Here is a 22450-nt window from a genome sequence, read left to right on the forward strand (position 1 = left end):
ATGGAAAAAAAGGAAAAGTGTCTAATCTTCATTAGACTGGAACAAGGGTGGAATGAAGACAGGACAGAACACAGACACATATGCAGAGACAGGGGACTACGTAAGCCGTGCTTGCTCTGATGAAGTGACCACCAGCAGCAGCAACCAGAAAAATCGGTGTGCTTTTTACACGTGCAGCGAGTAGACAGCTGAGTTAATCTCAGAAGGCCATCTCCGTGGGGCAGCAGTGCCAGGCTGTAGGCACCAGGAAGAGGACGCTGTGGTTAGTTGATTGGTTGGTTTGGTTGGTTTGGTTTTGCACACACTGTCAGCATTCCCACCCAGATAATAGGAAGGCTTTGCCGATCCCACGAGTCTCAGGCCTTGGTGTCCTAGGAAGGTCTCGCCCATGTCAACAGTACACACTCTCTCAGGGCTCCCTCTGCCCCCATATCCATTGACAGTGATGAGTATTTCAAATAAAGAAATAATGCCTGATCCACTGTGAAATAAGACTCCCAATTGCACAGATATAGTCATATACATGTTGTTTATTAGCAAAAACAATCCAAAAGAGGACTTGGCCAACATTATACAAAACTTTAAAAGTTAGTTTTAGTTGTATTGCTGCTTGAGGATTTTAGTCCCTGAGCACTGCTTTAAATTTTTTGGAACAGGATTCAAAACAAACTATTCAATGAAAGGTTTCAATAGGAATGCTTCCTTTTTCATTCTGTCAAAAGTAAGGCGGAAGCAAGCCTGCTTTCCCAGTAAATGTGTATGTGTGTGTGTGTGTGTGTGTGTGTGTGTGTGTGTGTGTGTGCGTGGGTGGGAGGAGAAAGGTTTACAAAGGCAAACCTTTCAAACAGGAATGTATTCGCTGGGGGAAAGGAGCTACTACAGTGGCCACATCATTTACTAAAAGTACTCTTCCAGCCCCTCCAGGTCCATTTCCAGGGAGGAGTCTAGGGAGGCCATGGCGGATGCGGCATCTCTGGTCTTCTGGGCGCGAGGTTTGTGCTGAGGTGTTTCTGGCTGGCTGCCTTCCTTCTTCATATCTTTGCCACCACTTAGGATGCGCTGGCTCTCAAAAAAGAACTGATTCGGATGATTCAAAGAAAAGCCACAATCATCCACCTGCCCAAGGAAGCAAATTTGTACCACGTTAGCACACAGCAGAGATAGAAATTCAGCCGTCAGTGCTGTCCCCACCCCAGCTCACAGCTGGAGACCTGTGAGCTCAGCTGCTCCTACTCCTTACCCCATGCAGCAGAGCTTCTGCTGAAGATCCCACAGCATTGTGGCTAGTACCTGTGTATGCTCAGTCCACACCTCTGCAGCTATCCACTACCTACTCAACAGAAGAGATGACTCAACAGGCTCAAACATGCATCAAATGCACTGCTTCTTGCCTCCGCTCACAGTAATTGAGCTGCAACGTTGTGGATGGCCACTCAACCCTCAGCATCCTGTGCACCCTCAATTCTAGTGTCTGCTGATGAATACTGTGAATAAAAGATAACATTGCACAGGGCTGGGTGAAAGTGTAGCTCGGTGGTGGGGCCCTTCCCTAACATGTGTACCACCTGGGCTCTGGCCCCTGCCCAACAGTAAGAGTCTGGGAAACATACCTGGTCAAGTCCCTGTGTCACAATGGCCCTTGGTGGCGGCACGTTACTGCCTCCCTAGGCCTTAGCAAGAGGCTTAGCACATCTCGGGCCAAGCCTTTTGAAGTGCTATTAAAATCACTTTGACCATTTTGAATCTGGTCCCTGGCACCGGTGTATTTCAAAGCTTAGATCTGACATACAGAATCTCGTTTGGTACAATGAACAGGCTGAACAAGCAATCCTACTTAACGTAACTTCTTCACGTTAACTGGGGGCATCCTGTAATCCATCCTGGTGTAGAAAATCTTCTCTTTAAACTTAGTGGGAACCTAAGAGATTATGCTATTTCTCTTCCTCAAACACTGAACCTTGAGGGTTAGCTCGTATTGCTTCTCATTACTCTGTGCCTTTAGCAATCAAAAGAATGGAGGGGCAAACAGTACTATTCTGATTTTGATCCTAAAATTTACCAATGATGAACAAAAACATCTTACTATCACAAGTTTTTGCTGCCTACCTTCTGTGTGCCAGGTGACATAACCACATTCTACTCCATGCACTTAGCTAAAGTGCCAATGGTCTTCAGGGTTTTTAAGTGACACAACTGAGAAGAAGGGTTAAGGACCTTGTTAAGGATGGAGCTAGGATCTGTATGACTGTCCTTGAGCCAAGGTGAAAGAAAGGATTGCAAACATATACAACATTTACTCCTGAAAACTGAGGCGGCTTTTAAATTCAGTGTGTGGCATAATATAACAGGGACTTCTACCTAAAATGTGACCCTCGAGTCACTTTCTTCAGCTCAGTTAATGGGTTGGACTGCTGCTGTGCAACACACAACCTGAAGTGAACCCCGACACTCCCATCTGCAGTCAGAGGTGACACACAAACTGAAGTGAACCACGACATTCCTGTCTTCAGTTACAGGTGACAATAGCTACCACTAGGCTCCAGCTTTGCTTGGTTATAAATGTGGGATTTTCATTTGCTGTTTTTAGACCAGAAACCATTATGCTATGTCTTATTTATCTTACTACTTATTGACTTATTTGTTAAAGACACTGTCTGTATCTATTCTTTGGCTATGTGAGCCTTGCTGGCCTTGAATTTTTAATTCTCCTGTTTCAGTCTCCTGAGTAGCTGAGATCACAGGTCTGTGGCCCCCTGTTTCAGCTTTTAACACCCCACTCTTTGTCTTGAACTCACTTGTACATAGCAGGTATCTAATGAATATTTACTGAGTTGAGCCCAGAACAGTTAGTATATACTTCACATTTTACTATATACATGGCTGTGTTATAAGCAGTAGTTTTTCAGAACATGAGAATGCACTTGACTAAAACTAAAGCTAAGAAAAACCACAGCCTTGTAATTCCTAGCTAAAAAAATCATTGCCAGAAATGGGAATTGTAGGAGCCACAGATAAATGCCTGTCACTCTTGCAAGGTGGAGGAGAGAAGGTTTTGTGAGCAAGGCTGTTTGAGCTGGGGCTGGGTAGACGAAGAGGGGAAAGGGTGGGGGAGGGGGAGGGGGGGGGGAGGAAGAGAGGGGAGAGGGGAGAGGGGAGAGGGGAAAGGGAGAAAGCCTGGAGGGGATGCCTGGGGAGCAAGTGCCTTACTTCCATGGCCTGGTGTAAAAGCCCATGATAGAAGACCATGAAGGGTTAGAAAGACTGGCGGGGACCACACCTCAGAGGTCCCGGAAACTCAGGGTCTGTTTGCCATAACTCTCTAGGCCTAAGGAGTGGAGCGGTAAGAGTCCCTAAGGAGGAGTGGGCGTGATCAGACCTATACAGAATGTCTGGTGGATTGATCTGGACTGGGAGGGAGAAAAGGAGCTAAAAAGGGTTAACTGTGTGTCACAATTAACCCTCAGTCAGCGGAGGATGACCAGAAAAAGGGCGCTTCCCTGTGAGAGGCTCCAGGCTTCTTTAGTGCTAAATAAATGTTGGGCCAGTCATTTTAGTTAGGTTAGGGTGTAAAGTGATGGGTTGTTTATAGACAGTTTTAAGATATCTATCTATCTATCTATCTATCTATCTATCTATCTATCTATCTATCTATCTATCTACCTACCTATCTATCACCCAGAACACCAAGAAAACAATCTTTATCTTTTTAACAAGGAGGCTGCTTAACTTCTAAGTGTTTACTCAATGCTCTATGATAAATTTATAATTTTATTAACAATAACATTAATTCATGAACTTCTTTATTATATCTGATTTCATTCAGCTCCTGAAAGAGCTGATGTGTTTCATAGGAAGTACAAATATTTCAATCACAAGGTGTCACATTTTATGAACAGAAAATCAGAGACCAGGAGGACACTATAGTTCCTTTAAATTGAACCCCCTCAATGTATAGACTGGCAAACTAATGCCTACAGAGAGTAAATAGCTTACTCAGTTATCAAGCTAGTAACTGGATTTATATGAATGAAAACATATCTCCAGCTACTGGGTATTTACTGAGGTCAATGTATCGTAGAAATATCTGTACATCACTGTTTACTCTAGCCCTAGTCACAATAGGTAAGTTATGAACCAGCCTAGCCATCTGGAAACCAAGGGATGGATAAAAGAAAACGTGGTACATACACACAATGGAATATCTGTGTGCATCACGAATGAAGTTATGTTGTTTGCAGGAAAATGGAAATGGAGATAATCCTAGCAAGCAAGGTATGGCAGTCTGAGAAAGACAAACATTCTCTTTTCCCTTGTTTGTGCTTCCCAGACTTTACACACACATTAAATTGTGTATGTGTTTATGGTATGAAAGGAAGCATGAAACTGTTGAAAGGAACAAAGGGCCTAACAAGAGGGTAAGAATGGGGGGAGGGGTGCTCAACACACAACACACTGAGAATGTCCTACTATACATAGTACCACATACTGATGGAATTAAACAAAGCAGATGGAACCGAGGCCTTTTGACTAGAGCACTTACATTTCTGATATTAAAAGGCTTTATGCAAAGTCAAATAAACTGGCAAAGTTTTATAAAACTTGGTTTTAAATATTATTTTTTAAAAGCTTTGTTTCTTTTATGTATACGCACAAGTGATTTGCTTGCATGTATGTAAATGCCCCCAGAAAGGGATCCCAGATTCCCCAGAACTGGAGTTACAGACAGTTGTGCTGCAGAGCAAACCCGGGGTCTCTTCAGAACCACCAGAATGCTCTTAACCACTGAGCTGTCTCTCCAGACCCCATTAAAGATTATTTTTACAAAGCCTATACAAAAGGAAACTCTTACAAAAGTAATCGAATACCTGGAAAAATAGTAATATAAGGGGGATTTTCTTTCTTTTTGTAATATGAGGGACTTTTCAACACTTTCCTTTAAGCTGTTAAAGTATTCGATACAGCCATCACTGCAGATGATAACATAACTAAACTGAAGTCTCAGAATTCAGTGAACAAGATAAAACACAATAATCTTTCTAAGCATCACTCTCTCATCTGTGAAATGGGTGTAAAAACAGTGCTATCACATTGGGTTGTTATGGGGGAAAGTAATGGAATATAAAGCTTAAGAGTTGTGGTTCTATGGAATCCAAGTCACATGTTTTAAGAGTCAAGAAAGATAAATCAGTTAAAATGCAGTAGAGTTCCGAGAAGAAAGGAGTCACTGTTATACCTTTTCTTCCCACTTTAAGGAAAGCCACCCTAGAAACTGTTGGCTGTGCATTACAGGTATGGGCGTGAGATGGAGTTGGATTTAACCACAAGACTATGCTCAACAGTTCCTTGCGTTTTACATCGAAGGGCTGACAAAGGAAGGAGAGTTAAGTGTCTTAAATTTACAAAATATTTAAGTCCTGTACTTTATGAATTTCCATGTTAACACCTTTACTAACCATTTGCAGCAGGGCCCAGGCCTTGAGACCAGCTGCTGTCATGGTCCGTGTGGTGTTTCTGGCTTTCTCTCTCGGCCACACCCAGCCCTAACTCATTTTGCTAACCCTGTGGTCTGGAAGCTGCTTGTTGGTGTGATGGACGTTCTTCTGACTCAACTGCACTTCTGGGTGAACCCTGTCTCCCTTTGGTATTGAAGAACATGGGTCCATGTAGTCTTCTTTTCTCTTGCTCAGAAGAATAAACTTGGTGTGCTTGTTTAGGGAAAGGGGACAAATACAAACCACACCAAAATGATAGTAAGAACTCTTTAAAGTCAACTTGTGGAAAGGACAATATCCAAATTCCTCTTTTTTCAATTGCTATTTTCTTTATTACTCACCAAGAAATACCAATACACCTCTGTTTGATTCCCTCCATGCTTGGGAAGCCATGAGCCATGATGTGAAACACATCACTATCGAACTTACAAATCCCCTGCTTCTTCTGCTTCCCCTTCTTCACTGACTGCTACAGTCACTGATGGTTTCTTTGTAGATGATTCTGGATTATGTTTTGGTACTGGGAGAGAGACACACTGTGGTGCCTTTCCATCTTTATGCACCTTGTGATGCTGTGATAAAATACTCAAGATAAACAATCTATAAAGGGGGAAAGGCTATTGTGGCTCAGAGTTCTGGGATTTCTAGACATGGTCCCTTGTCCGTTGTTGTCTGCACTGAGGCAGTAGATCAACAATGGGAATGTGATAGAGCGATGGCCAACATCCCAGTGTCTCCCAGTGCATCACCTCCATGATCTAACTTCCTTCCACTAGATCCCACCCCCTAAAGGCTGTACTGTGGGCTGGACATGGGCCTTTGGGGGAAGTGGTCTCAGATATAAAGCATGTAACTGATTAACCTGGAGGGGCCACAGACCTAGTGAGAACCAGGACAGTGTTTAACAAAACCCATTATAAACTTCAAATTTCATCTTCAGAGAAATGGAAATCCACAGAGAGGTCTTTAGAGCAGGTTAATGAAATAATCAAATTGCATTAGTGTAAATATCACTGCCTGCTGTGTGAGGAAGGAAGAAATGGAAGGAGGTATGTGTAGACTCTGAGAAACGTCTCAGGAAGCTATGATGGGGTCTAAATGCGAGATGGTGGTGTGGCTTTAAGAAAACGTGATCGGTTTTCACAAGACTTCTGTAGCAATTTATATGATGGTGAAGAAGTTGTGCTCTACAGTTTGGAAAATAAACCTTCAATATTCAAAGGGATCAATTTCTAAAGAAGCCATTTTAAGTTAAGACTCAGAGACTAACCTATATAAGGCCTGGTGTTTCCACTTACAAAACTTACAGGAATGCAAATGATATGGGGCAGCAACATGCAACTGTCTTGAACACCATTCCTTGGGGGCTGGAGAGACAGTTCAGTGGTAAGACCACAGGCTGCTCTTCCAGAGGACCCGGGTTCAATTCCCAGCACCCACATGGCACCTCACAACCATCCACAACTCCAGTTTCAGAGACCCTCACACAGACACGCATGTAGGCAAAACACCATTGCACATGGAATACAAAACCAAAAACCACCAAGGCAGACAGCTTTCATGAGGTCAGCTTTTGACAGCCACTAGAGGAATCAACATATTCCACAATGACTTCCACATTAATAGGTCTCGTATGTGTGCCCCGGCAAATGCAGAAGGGAAGAGTGAGAGCAATGCTGTCTACCTATGGGATGTCTGGGTTTTAATCAAGAGGTTTTGAGATGACAGCTTGTAATGAGGCAGCTGGTGTTACCACAGAGCCATATGGAGCTATCACAGGGCTGCTGCAAATGGTACCAATTAAGGAGTTCATTTTCAAAACTTGCACTTAAGTGGATTTCATCACAGAGACCTGGGGAAAATGAACCCAGAGGTTTACAGGGGAGGGAGATGGGATGGCAGGAAGTGAGTAATAAAAACAGATTCTATTTTTATACTCTAAAAATAATAAATGGAGGCATCTGCATTTAAAAATCTATAGTAATAGATCTAGAGAATACAAACAACCTTCTTATTTCATTGGTTTACACATAGTCTAAGCTGCCCTATTTCTAGATCTGAAAGGATTTCAACGCACATTTTCAGTAAACTAGGGCAGATTTTGAAACAGGCAATTGTAGTAGCCCTGGATACACTGGACATGTTTAAGAACTCGGTGAGCTGGGGGATGCCTCACTCAGTACAGTGCGTGCTTAGTACCCCAGTACTCAGAAGACAGAGACAGGGGATGATTAATGGTCATGCTTGGGCTACATAATACCTGAGGCCAGTCCAAGCTGTAGTAACAAACAAAACAAAAACACAAAAAAGGAGGGGATACTTTAGTATAACTCAAATTTAAACCTAACTTATTTTTAAAAATTAAAGATGAGAGGATATCAAATCTGAAAGTTTGGAGGCTTTTTACTGAAAAGATTCACAAATGGTTGAGAGCATATATGAAGTTAAAAGTCTCAAGCTAAGCAAGACACTAGGTCCTAACATGAAGCAGTCTCCTCTGAGATTAAAATATTCCATTTGGGAGGGAAACCTGTGAGACAAAGGATGCAAAAATGTGTGTGTGTGTGTGGGGGGGTATGACACATGACCAGACGTTCTAAGGGAAAGCTCCTTGAGACACACATGTTAAAAGGGATGAACTATGCCACCCTGCAGGGAAGCTCCTTAAACTCAGGAAGTAAATGATTCAATAAGCTCCAGGAAATTCCTGAAATTGAGCAGAATCACTGGGTTCTCTTCCTCTCTAAGCACATATAGGCTATTAGCACTGCTCAGAAACTCTCAGAGAAGCTGAGATTTCTGGAAGAAGCAGGTAAGCTAAGCTGACCAGATGAAGTCAAGACCAGACAAGGGACCTAAAAAAGGCTGAGACCAAATGTGTCACCTGGGAAGGACACTCATAACTGCTGAGCTGCCTGCAGGTTGTACAGTATACTCCAGATTTCCTAAGTTTTTATTTATGCTGGGGTGGAGTTTGGTGATGCTGTTCTTTGAGTAATTTCTGCTTTTGTAAATAACCTTCACCTGTATTTCTGTGTAATCCCAATAAAATTCACTGGTTCACCAAGGTGGACTTCGATAGTATCTACACATTGGTCTGTGGTTGGTCCCTGTTTAGGTAAATACACATTTGTTCCCATCTCCCCAGGACCTGCCACACAAATGCTTAGGGAGCAGGGCATTAAAGGCTGGTGCTGACCTGGGAACATCACATGAGTGCTCACAGAGCAGGCATTCAAGGTTGGTGCTGAGAAGCCCAGACACAGGATGCTATTTGGGTCCTGTCATGATCAAGCTAAAGAAACCTTGTTATTGCTTACAATAAATACTTCAAATTTTATAAAAATACGGTGTTTTTCACCAAGGGTAATATTTTCCAATTAGATGTAGAAGACAGGATTCACAGAGGGCCCATCTCTAGCTCTAGATGTTCCTTTGGTCAATGGAGGCAGGTGGAGTGAGTCACTTGGAATCACAGTTTCCCATACATAAGCCTTAGTTTGTGAGTTAGATCTGCTAAACTTGAACGTGCCTCAGTGTTTAGCATTTTCCTGTCTAGAATAACCTCAAGATTTCCTTCAACTCTAGTACCAGATATAGAGCATGGCTAGGCTATCAGGCCTTTACTGTCTTAGATAGCACAGGTTCAAATCCATGTTCCATTCCAACAAGAACTTCCCCAGGCTGTTCTGCTTCTCTATGCTGTGTTCATTAATGTGTTACAATGGTGCCTGGCTGTAGGGCTCAAAGAACTTAGTGATATGCCTAGTATAAATTAAGGGTTCCACAAACGTAGGCTCATATTATTTATCATTTAGATTATTGATAAGACAATTTTCCTATGAACACTTATAAATTCAGCAATTTATATAAGAGAATTTTAAAAAAATCTTTTGACAGCTTAATAGAAAACATGAATATAAAATCTAGCACAGTAGCTGATAATGGGTTCAACAAAAGCAGCACCTTTCTGGGGGCGGGGGGCGGGAGGGGCTCAGGACACCACTCTCCACAACAGTGTACATAAGGATTCAGTGACAAGCTATTTCAGGAGATGCACAGACCTCCAAAACCTACGGTATGCTTAGATGTGTGTTCTGGGTTTGGAATCCACATGGAATCCATGTCCAAATTAGTGGCTGTGAGTGAGGGATCCAGCGGGCTGAATTTGTGCTAGAGATGTTCTCTGTTGGCTTGCATAGAGCTGTGAATTTTGTCCACGTGAATGCCTGGAGCAGGTCATACATTCTCCACTGTACCACTTGCAGGCCTCTCGAGCCTGTGCTTCTTGCTTTCCAGATTTCAAGCCCCACTGTGTCCGTCGGAAGTGCTCATCTACATTGCCCTTTAGGACTTTCAGTACTAAGGAGGCAGGCAAGATCATCATCCCGTTTCTTGACTCCTCTGCAGTTGCATGTAACATGCAGCTACATGGTTGTACGTACAATCACAGGAGACCAGGGCAGCAGCAGATCAGACGACTATCAAGCAGCAGACACAAATATATCAGACTTTCTTTGAGAAAAGTGCCATTGGTTCTTCTGGACAGGGACAGCTAAGGTTCCAGATCTAACCGTGTTGAAGAATTGGCAGACTAAGACCTCTGAGTCAACTCTGGCCCTCTTTATAGATCAGTGGTTCTTAACCTTCCTAATGCCATGATCTGTTAATACAGTTCCTCATGTTGTAGTGACCTCCAACCATAAAATTATTTTCATTGCTACTTTATAATTTTGCTACTGTTATGAAGCATAAATAACTGTGTATTTCAATGGTCTTAGGCATCCCCTGTGAAAGGGTCATTCAGCCTCACAGGGGTCATGACCCACAGACTGAAAACTGCTATTAAGGACAAAGTTCTATATGTTCACATCTATGACATATAATTTCTCAATCTCTCTCTCTCTCTCTCTCTCTCTCTCTCTCTCTCTCTCTCTCTCTCTTTTGGTTTTTCTAGACAGGGTTTCTCTGTGTATTCCTGGCTGTCCTGGAACTCACTCTGTAGACCAGGCTGGCCTCGAACTCAGAAATCCGCCTGCCTCTGCCTCCCAAGTGCTGGGATTAAAGGCATGTGCCAACACTGCCCAGCGACATATATTTTCTATGATAGCTTTTGCAATGTTGTGGCACAGTTGACTAGTTGTGATAGACATCATAAAGACTAAAGATTTTCCAATCTGCCTCTTCACAAAAAACCTTAATAACCTTGAACCTAGATGTGGAGCGGTGGGTACAGCTCTAGTGTGGTCAGATCTTCTTATGACACATCTTTCTCATAGCATTTCAGGTTTTCTGGTATGGTCCATCTTAGTTGTTTGGCCCTTTTATAAACATTGTAAGTAACTCAACACCACACCATGATAAAAGCACCAAACAAAACACTGAGCAACAGGCACACACAATCAATCTATAAAGTTCAACAATTTACTTACATTATGTGTCATCTCGAAGTACTTCTGACAGGCTACTTGGTAATGATTCCCCTTTACCAAATCCAAAATCTAGAATGAATGGGAAAAGAAAGAAAGAAAAAACACAAGTTAAGTTTCCTCTAAGCCACTGCGGCCACAGCTGTTGGCCTTCTCATAATCTCCATTCCAAAGAGGAAACTCAATAAATAATCACATAGCATGCTGAGCTCCTGCAGCCCAGACAGCACAACAATGCTGAGATTATCCAGAGGTGGTGCAGCTCAGCATTAAAACACAGATGGCAAGTGATAGTGAGTGAGCTCTCTGACCTGCCACCCGTGGCTTTTAATAACATTGATTTGACAACAAGATGAGAACAGAATCTGGTATTTTGACTTTGATGCTTACTGTCAGCATATCATATTGCAAGATCTTTAAAAAAAAACAAACAAACCTGTAACTATGAATCTAGTAATCTGATTATGGAGTCGTGAAGCAATCAAATACACTCTTCAGACTTATTTTCACATCCTCTATTTACATAGACACAGCACTAACACTGCTGTGAATCCAACAGGAAAACTGAGCTAAGTCGCTCTAGACCAGCATAGAGACGCAACAGCTTATCTTCAGTCAGCTTCCCTATTCTGTAATGAAGTTACGTCTAGTAAAAGCTCAGCAGAACGTGAGAGTGAAGAGCCCGTTCTGAGCATCTATTAGCAACGCCATCCTGTCTTTTGTAAACACAATTTGCCTCTGACACACCCAAATAAATAAAATATATATTCGAGCCATTTAGCGAGCATAGAAAACTGCTGGAATTAAGAGAACCTCAGATGAAGGGAACCAGAACTCTGGAGAAAGGTTCATTTGTACCCTCTTTCAAAAGGCTAACCTTCCTGCCACAACAGAAATGGGCACAGCCGGAAGTCCTGGTATTCCCTCCATGGAATATCACTTTACAGTTTTTGACAGAGCACAAGAAAATCACAGTTGTAAAAGGGGCATCATGTATCAGCAAGACTTTGTTTCTGTGTAACGTCAAACTGTCACAGAACCCAGGACTCTGTCTACCTCCATGACACATTTTTTCTTAATTAGAGAAAAATGAAAAATAAATTAAAAACGAATGACAATAAGTAAAAAAATGAAATCACAAATTTTGTAAGTGACACCAGCACTTTGAGCTTACACCCCAATGCTTTCCCATGGTCAATAAAGTTGTATAACAATGAACCTGCAATTAATTACAGATAGCAACAGCAGCAGACTAACATATACCAACTGTCATTTCAAAGACTTCAAACACAAATTTAATATCTGATGCCATAAATTACCCGAAGATGAAATTAATTCAGAGATAAAACTGAACCACGTGGTATATTTATGTTCCTTTCATGGCAAATTAAAACAAGAGACTGGTGCAGTCCACAACTGGCTAGGTTTTCTGACATCAATGAACGAACAAGGTAACCCCTACAGACCAGCCTGATGCAGGTAATCCATGATTAAGACTCTTCCCACACAAGCCTAGCTTATGTTAAGTTGTTGTTGAAAAAACTCCCCAGCACGTGTGGCTTCACATGTAAAACTAATGTGAAAAAGTAAGACAGAAGGTGAGAAATGCAGACTTAATCGAAAATTCCAGGGTTTGTTGTTGTTTGTTTGCTTGTTTGTTTGTTTTTCGTTAAATTCAGATTATGAGCACAGCTATATCTACCATGACCAATCTTACAAAAGAGACCCTTCTGTAACGAAAATATTTTGATTTGGAATCACTCACACATCTATTGTAAAAGATCCTTCCTAACCGCAGCACAGCATATTGGAGATGAACAAAAGATTTGTTTAACTTTAAAGGTCTGATGAAAGCAAAGACGACATTGGGTTTTTGTTGTTACTGTTTGTTTTCTAGCAAGAAAAACCGACAAGTTTAGAATAAAGGAGATGGAGCAGAGGAAGTTTAAAACCAAATGGTGGAGGAAAAAGTGAACCAAGGAGAATTCCAGGCGACGGCGTGCTCTGAGGCAATCGGGGAGCGCTGTCAGGTGCTATTTTCATTTCAGATGAGACATGCATCCTGTTAAAACAAAGTTGCCTGGAGCTCTCATTAGGGACAGGATCAATTTTAAGAAGAATTAAGAAATCATGTGTAGCTTAATCTAGTTTTCCATAGAGGACTATACAAACAACTTATAGGCTTTCAAAATTTAAGAGAAAATGTGAAGCCACCTAAGAACGCAATTATTAAGAGTCTAGATTATGATCTATACTGCAGAGATGCAGGCTGAAGTGCATGACTTTCTCCAATCCAGCCCTAACTACAAAGACTGCCTAGGACAGAGGGCATTTTCCAGACTCTGGGTCCGGCTGGTGGATCCCACCAGGATGAGAACAGAGGTGGTGGTGAGAAATACTCAGACTTGAGACTGAAACATTGCAGACACTATTTCTAAGAGGCAGGTACTTCACATGAAAACACCCAAGCAGAATGGGTCCTGATGCTTTATAACATCACTCAAAAACACCCTTCTCAAATGCTTTCCTAAACATAATGAACTAGGTTATTAAAAACAATGTCTTTCTAAGAGATTGACTTGAACTCTTCAACAACAGGCCAAAAGGTACATACAAAGCCTTTACATCTTCATTTACTAATTGTACAAATGACTTTTACTATGACATTTGGTAGATGCGCATATCCTCTGGTAATCTTCTGTCCCTTAAAGTCCTACCCTGCTCCTCCCACTGTCTCCTTCCACGTAACCTTATCTACGTACATACAGTGTGTAGTCCACTTACTGCTGCTTGTGTGTATATGCTTTTACGGATGACAGTTGGCACTGGATAAACAGTTAAGGGGCTCATCCCTGGGAGGACTGATTCTCCCTCTCTTGGCAGCCATTAAGTGCCTACAGCTCTCCATCTAGTGGTGGCGCCTTGTGAGATCTCCCCCATCAACAATGTTGGTATGTCAGCTGCTGTGCGTGTGTGTGTGTGTGTGTGTGTGTGTGTGTGTGTGTGTGTGTTCAGGTCTTGCACAGGTAGCCATGCTGTAGAGGTTTAGTGGAGCAGTTTCGCTGTCCTGTAGAGAAGGCATAGCTTCTCAGCTGAGTTCCTGGTCCTGTAGCTCTTACAATCTCTTCACCCCTCGTAAAGGAGGTGAAAATGAGTCTTTTTTTAATGATTCAGCTGTTTCTTATATGTTGGCATTTATTTCTCATATAAAATACAAAATACCACATAAACTCGGCTAATTGAGTTTTTTCGTGTGGGAGGGTAGAGAGGGAGGGAGGAAGGGAATAACACAGTTATGACACATGCAGCTATAATGCTCACATCCTGTGTGATTCAGATGTGATAGCATTTGCCTATGTAGTGTGATATGATGCTGGTTTGCTATTGATTTTGTTGAATTTTTCTGACATGAGCATCACTATTAAACACTTCGTTAAGGCAGTTAGCAAGACAGGCATGAATAGAATGGTTGGTGCACTGAAGGACTTCAAGGCAGGAAATACAAAGTTAGAAACGGAAGGGAAGACCAAGATATGCCCCCAATCCTCTAAGTTTGTGATAAAAAGCACAATTATAAGTTCAAGAAATCCAAGAAAGGCCTAAGAGACTCTGAGGATCAGAATTTGGGTCAGAATCAAAGTATTGCTAAGGGTAAAGAACTGGGAAAGACAGATGATACAGTCAGGCCCAGTCCTTCTCAACAATGTTCTTTTCCAGCATAAAGTCCCAGGAGTCCCTGTATGAGTGTATGCTGTATTAGTGCACACTGTGCTGCCATAACAGGATGCTCAAAAGTGGGTACCCAATTTACTACAGGTTTCTTAGCTCACCATGTCGAAGACTGATCGCCCAAGATAGTGTAGTTGTATCAGTTTGGCATCTAATGAGGATGAGATGGAAGAAAGGTATCATTTGACAAGACAGGAAGCCAAAAGGCTGAGAAAGTCCTAGCAGGCCAGTCTCATGGGGCTGTCACCCCCTCCTAGGATGCCTAATTACCTTCACTCATCATCTTCACCAGGCTAGACTCCCCACGTGCTCACCACGGTGAGTCTAAGCTTGGGCAAACACTGAAACCACAGGCCAGCCATGTCCTTCCGAGGACAGTAGGCAGAGATCAGTGCAGAGTAAGGATCGGAAACAGAACGGGTCAAGGAGTCTCAGGCCACACAGAAGTGGGCACTCACATAGGGAGGACAGAAAGAAGCAGACAGTGAGAGGAAGAAACTGGATGGGGAACTGGGAAAGCCAGAGAGGTGAGGGAAGTGGCCTGAAGTCTGCAGCCTGGTACCCCAGTGGCTGCTGTATCTCAGAGGGTCCTTCAACGGCCATGACAAAACTCTCCAGTCTTCCTGTCACTCACAAAGACCCTAGAAAACGACTTCCTCTCACAGGCAGCACTAATTCCAAAGAGCGGCTCCTGAAAGCCTGAAGGAAATAAGCCACAGGCAACTCCTACGCCTGCCCAGCGAGCTCTCTAATTACACTCCAGAAAAGTATCATCAAGTCCAACAAGCAGGCTGATCTTGAAAACAAAACTACAAAAGAAAAAGTTTCCATGAAGTGTAGGACTAGTGCTCAAATGGCAATAAGACTTTTGGTTTTTCATCCCAGTATTTACAGAATAAAACTTTGATGCAAGAGCATCGTTACAGCAGCCTGGCTCTTAGTGACACAGGAGGACAAAGTTTATGTCATGTATATGCCTTGATTTTCCCTTCAACTTTCATTTATCCTCTACTAGGCAAATAAAATCCACCAAAAATTTAAACTTTAAAAATGAAATAATTCAGCTTTTCATCTTCATAAAAAAGTTCATCCGTTTGTACTTGCTATGTTTAGTAAAGGAAATTAATTACACTTTATCCTCAGGACAAATTACTGGTCATTTCTCTAAGGGAATTATTTTTCTCTTCTCCCTTTTGTCAGTATTCTTTCTTATTTACATTTCTTTCTTATACTATATTTTGATCATGTTTGCCCTTCCTCCAGCTCCTCCAGGTTCTCTCCCTACCCACACAACTTCATGTCCTTGGGCCTCTCGTCTCTCTTCCTCTGTTCCTGTCCCTTCCCCAAAACAAAACACCAATTGCATGAAAACCAAACCAAACCAATAACAAATTAATAAAGAAAAAATACCCATCCTCCCACCCCTAAACCCCACAAAGTTAGCCTTGTGCTGCCTGAGTCCTTAGGGTGTAAGCCTGTCCTGGAGTGTGAGTACCCAGGGTGTGAGCCTGTCCTGGAGTGTGAGTACCCAGGGTGTGAGCCTGTCCTGGAGTGTGAGTACCCAGGGNAGCCTGTCCTGGAGTGTGAGTACCCAGGGTGTGAGCCTGTCCTGGAGTGTGAGTACCCAGGGTGTGAGCCTGTCCTGGAGTGTGAGTACCCAGGGTGTGAGCCTGTCCTGGAGTGTGAGTCCTCAGGGTGTGAGCCTGTCCTGGAGTGTGAATCCTCAGGGTGTGAGCCTGTCCTGGAGTGTGTCTGATTTACCCAGAGACTCATCTGGAGACAACGCATCTCCCCTCTCGGTGAGGGATGGACTTTGTGTTCACTGGCCTTCTCAGTGCTGCAAGTCCTGGTTTGCACCTGCTGCCACAGTCTATATTGTCCGGACTAGCTTCAAACTCATGGCTCTTCTGCTTCCACCTTCAGAGTGCTGGCGCTGCAGACATTTACCACCACACCTGGAAGGCATCCTCGTAAAGTGCTAAAACCAAGATGTCTCCGAAGACAGATGAAGTAACTGTCATTCTGATTTGAATGACTGTGATCTCTCAGACCAATCTTTGCCAGCCAATCCACACATAGGATGTTTACCCACACGGGTAGGAAATGCCATAAAAACGAGAGAAATAAACATAAATATCAATGCCCGGTACATGTTCCAAGTCTAACTCTGAGCACAGGTGCAGCTTCCTCCCACCATTTACTCCAGTGCCTGCCAGTGATACTCAAGGGTCGTTTGGCAGCAGAAAGCTGCCACCTGCCCACCCTTGGCCCCAGTGACTGGCACACTGCACACGCGCAGCAGCACATGCTGCACCCAACTAGACATGCAGCGCAGTGTATGATTCAAGGTCATCGTGTGTCTTACTGTAGAAGCAACAACAGCCTTGCTTCTTCCTGAAAAGCTTGACTTTTCAAGACTCAGACCACACAGACTTTCCACTCCACTAAGCTTCCTTATTTTGAAAGGAAAGCTTGGCAGAGAGAGGTATGAAGTGTGCAACCTGCCTGCACATATTGCTCTGCTTATATCACAAACACCAGCCATGGCATCTCTGTGAGAACAAGGCCAAGTGTTTCTCTCTTGAAAATATGCTTTCATTTGCTTGATAACATTGCATGTCAAGAATTTTCCTGGCTCATTTGTTACTGTTTACAAGTCTAGTTTTGAGCCAATTTTACTTCTAAATGTCTCTAAGACTTCCCTTTGCTCTCTACTGCCCAGCTCCCATCACTTTGTCTTATCAACAGGCTTCTTGGTTTTCCCTTCCAACAGACCCACACTGTCACCAGAGTTGCTCCTAAATGCCAACCCTCCCCTGCATTCAGCACCTGCCATGATGTTAGCTCCATCGGGGAGGTCTCATTTGTGTCACCTCTCACAGTATTTCTCGTGTCTTCAACAGCAACTGGGATAGAGTCATCTCCCAGTTCTAACTTAAGAGTTTGGAAATAAGTGTTTGGGGAAAGAGCATATGCATCATGTTGTACATGTGGAGGCCAGAGGACAGCTAACTGTAGAGTTGGGTTTCTCGTTCCATATTTTATATGGATTCTGGAACGAAGCTCAGGTCACCACGCTTGTGTGACAAGTATCTTTGCTTGATGAGCCACTGTCACAGCCAAATGGCTTTTCATTAACATTGGGTAAATATGGTTTTCTTGTCCCGTGTCCTCACTTCCTGCCACTGATTTGAACAGCATTCCCATGTGGCAGACTCTCTCCCGATCTCCTTCAGATCTGTGACACCTCAATTATACTGATCTTTATCAGAGCACTTATCATTCTTCATTCCAGCAAAACAGGTACCAAATGATTCTTACAAACCCACTAAAATATTGTCTCAAGCACTGAATTTCTCCATGCGGATTAATGTCAGTCAGTGTGTGTGTTTAGGAAACATCAACAACAGAATGAACTAGGAACTGGAGGAAGGGCAACTGAGGACTCGGGTGACACACCTGCTTAGAGGCACTGCAGGTGCCAGTGTGACCCTCAGTTCCAGCGAGCAGTCATGAATTCCTGCTCTGCTCTTGTTTGTCCTGATGAAAAGCAAGAGAGTTCAGAACTGCTGTGCCTATGAGCTTTATAGGCATGTGAAAGACACTTATACTGATTTGTGAGTAGTTTTAAAGATCTTATAAAAGGGTGAATTGTATCTAATGGATATGTTAGTATAATAGAAAGAGAAGCCACACTAATAGCTTCCCAAGGATGAAGGAATTCAAAGGTGCATATGCATTATATGCGTGTATATATGCATTACGTATAATATAAAACTTTAGACAGACAGACAGAATTAATTCTCTAACAGGAACTGCATTATAAAACTGATAGTAAACACCATGGCTCTGAAGTGGGTCAGAGCTGAGAAGATTAAGAGTCTCAAGTATTTGCCTTACAAATACAGTTACTTAATTTCCTATTAAAGCCTGTTTCAAAACAGATGGGGACTTTGACAAAATGCTCTATAAAAATGGTCACAAGAACAACTAAGAAAAGCAGTTTTATGGCTACAGTAGACAGGTTGGATTTATGTAACAGTACCAAATACCACTCTATCTATATCTATCTGTATCAGTACCTATAAATACTATTCTATCTACATCAAAATTTCTGACATAGAAAAATTTATAGAAGATACATAACTATAAAGATGATATTTTTTAAAATACACTTTCTATTTTTAAAAGAATAGTAAATGTTTTCATCAACCAAGGCAAATGTTATTCAACTTCATGTGTGACTTTTCCTTGAACTATTTATCATGAATAGTATTTTTTAAATAAATAACTATCTGTGGCCTCTAAAAGGGAAAATGTATTTTAATACTCAAATTAAATATTTGATGACTTTGTCAAAAAACCAAACATATAATCCTGGCTATCACATCTCTTCTGCATTTCTGCGACTAATGACACACTCTCAACTCCACCACTAAGGACAGTGCTGCTGTCCAGTCAGAAGTAGCCCTTGCACCACAGCAGACACTGTGCCCACAGGAATAGAGACTGGACACCATTACCCATGGCGGGTGCTCCTTATCTGACAACATGACAATAGTCTTTGGTAGCTCAGATTTATATACACATAAATAAGGAGCCATGAGATTTTATGGAAACACTTATCAGCTCTGCCATGAAACCCTGCCATAGTTATTTTGAAGCCTTTTAAACTGTCCATTTAAAAGGATCTCTTCATTAAAAGGCACTTACCAGTTTAGATTTAATAAGGTCAGTACTTGCCTGAAAGATTTTGGACTGTGAAAAGCAGGTCCACTAGCCTCCCCAAAAGCACAAAGAACATATACTTTTGCATATTCGACGGCTTTGATACCACTACTTAAGTTTCTTGGAACCAGTAATCAGATCCACTTTAGTGAATAATATTATAATATTTACATAATTGTTTTATAATTATTAATGGGGCTGGTGAGATGGCTCAGTGGGTAAGAGCACCCGACTGCTCTTCTGAAGGTCTGGAGTTCAAATCCCAGCAACCACATGGTGGCTCATAACCATCTGTAACAAGATCCGACGCCCTCTTCTGGAGTGTCTGAAGACAGCTACAGTGTACTTACATATAATAAATAAATAAATCTTTTAAAAAAATAATTATTAATGGTAATACTGAATCAAAATTCCAAAACAAATATTCCTTCTGTATTTAAAAACACTAAAATGAAGAAGAAACTAAAGATATTCATAAATAGTATGATTTCTACCAATGAACTTGCAAATGAGTAGTAAATTGATTGTTGATTTGTAAAACAGTCAGTTATAGAAAGCCAAACACAAGTATATGCAGAAACAAATACTAAGGTACAATGTGAAGACAGAACCTAATCACTCTGATAATGAAAAGTCTTGAGTGCTCAAAGCTCAGAGATCACCATCGAGAGCAGGGCTCGCCTACCACGGTACAGCCCAGGGCATGGCTGGTATTTTAAATTTTCTACAGCCACACGTAAAAAGCTCAAATGGAACAGACAACATACTTTACTTTAAACCAAATACGTCAAAAATATTATCATATCTAGCATGGAATCAACATAAAATATAACAAAGCTACTTTACAGTGCTTTTCTATATGAGTCTTTAGATGGTGTGTTTAACACCAACAGTGTTACATTAGAGCTGACTCCAATGGCTTGAGAGCCAACTCCGCCCAGCTCCACACAGCAGGTACAGCACCATACGGCTGTTGGTGTGATGAGTGACAGTTACACAGAGAAATGACTCAATACACCCAAGCCTTTCAATAGCTGCTTTACTAACACACTGCCTTTTGATATGCCCCAAATTGTCAATTCAATAGCTGGTCAGCCCACTCCAGTCAGTCACCCATACTACCTACAACTGTAGTACACAGAGAACCATCTGCTACACTAGGCTATAAACATAAAGACCCGGACTTCTATAGATAGAAACCTGCATGTTCAGATTCTCTAGTTTTCTAAAGAACAGTATGAAACATCCAAAGAATCAAGAAAGTGTGACCTACTCGCAGGAGGAATACACTGTAGCCATGAACAACATAGACACGTCATAAGTGTGTTCAAAGAGTTAAAAGAAACCAAGAAAATCTTGTAACAAACAAAAAATAGACACATTCTTAGAAATATAAGCTGTCAAAATCGATCCAAGAGATCAGACTAAACTATAATAAGCAAAATATCAAATTGAAATTTAAAAACCTCCCAGCAAAATAATTAAAACTTTAAACATGAGAAGACAATGGATGGAGATCCCTTATGAATGAATGAATGAATATATATATATATCAGTCACAGTCTGGACTACGTTTACAATTCAGTGGCAGAGCGCCTGTCGCCTGTCTGGTATAAACAGAACCAACACTGGCCAATCCAATCCAGCAGCACAGCTAAAGGATGGACGTCCTGACAAGGGCCACTGCACTGACACCAAGTTGTCCGAAGTACGAAAGTCAACTGATATAATACAGCGCCTTGCTACAGTGAAGAAAACCAAAAGTCTGTGACTCTCCTCAACAGATACTGCAAGGCACCTGACACGCTCACTGTCTCAGGAGGTTCAAACAAAAACTCCTACTTAAGCTAGGAGTGGGAGGGATTTACTTACAATCCTGAAGGCAACTATACAGGAAATGCAAGGCATCCAGGTACAAAGGATATAACACTGTATCCAGTCTCAGAAGACCTGCTGTTACAGAATCCATCAAAACCTATGATAAACTAACCTTACGCCAGTCATGAATGGCCAGAGAAAGAAGAAAACACTTATGCCAAGGAATGTGGAACACAAGGAGGGAACTGAAGGGGCTGAGTAAAGGAGAGATGTCACATGTTAGGGACTGGCTGAGTTAAAGAAAGATGTCCTGTGTGAGTGACTAGCCAATAAAGATGTCCTTTGTTAGGAATGTGCATGCAATGCTCAGACATCAGTACTACCCAACCACACTAAGTATTATCCATCGAAGTTGTAGAGCTGATCCAGAAATGTATAGGGGATTACAACAGGCTCAGAATAGCCAAGTCAGTATTGAAAAGGAAGAACAGAATTGGAGAATTCACACTTCTGGGTTCAAAACCCAGTACAAAGCCATGATATCTAAACTGTAGTACTAGTATCAAGACAGACATACAGACCAAAAACAATGGAACTAATAGTTCAGAAAATAACTTATACACCTACATTCAACTTACTCTGGACTATTTTGGAGTTCTCATCCCTAAACTACATCCCCCAACTAGCAAGCTACCTTTTAAGGACTGGTATTTGGAAAACTGAACATTAGCATACAAAATGCAAAGAGACTTAGCATCACACTGTACACAAAAGCTAACCCAAAACAGATTAAAGACCCAAAACTATAAAGCAGATACAGGAAAACTGTAGTGTCAATCGTCATGACCTTAATGCTGGCAAATGGACTTTTAGATACAACATCAGAGACATGAGATACAAAAGAATACACAGTGAACTCCACCTCATTAAAGTCTGCTTCCATCAAATTACATTATCAAGAAACTAATAATCTACAGAGGGAAAGCAGTTTTAAGTCATATGTCTGATAAGGGCCTTATCTACAAAAAGAATTCTTACATTCATTAAGAAAACAACAAACCAACAGAAAAGTGAGCAAAATACATGAACAGACAAAAAAGAAAATAAAAATTAAAAAAGGGCACTCATTTATCAGTGAGTGCATATCTAGTGACTTATTTTGTGATTGGGTTACCTCACTCAGGATGATATCCTCCAGATACATCCATTTGCCCAAGAATTTCATAAATTCATTGTTTTTAATAGCTGAGTAGT

At 41.8% G+C, this 22450-nt stretch overlaps 1 protein-coding gene across 1 annotated transcript in view; it reads right to left on the reverse strand.

Annotated features, from left to right (window-relative positions):
• Positions 1-512: 512 nt before the first annotated feature.
• Prim2 (DNA primase subunit 2) overlaps positions 513-22450 on the reverse strand; it is a 204452-nt gene continuing 182514 nt past the window's right edge. Inside the window, exons 13-14 of the mRNA XM_021197856.2 lie at positions 10925-10993; positions 513-1116 (exon numbers count right to left, since the gene is read on the reverse strand). Of these exons, the coding sequence (XP_021053515.1) occupies positions 898-1116; positions 10925-10993 (288 nt within the window). The 3' untranslated portion in view covers positions 513-897. The remainder of the gene's footprint in view (positions 1117-10924; positions 10994-22450) is intronic.

This window comes from Mus pahari, chromosome 5 (genome assembly GCF_900095145.1).
Source record: "Mus pahari chromosome 5, PAHARI_EIJ_v1.1, whole genome shotgun sequence".
NCBI lineage: Eukaryota > Metazoa > Chordata > Mammalia > Rodentia > Muridae > Mus > Mus pahari.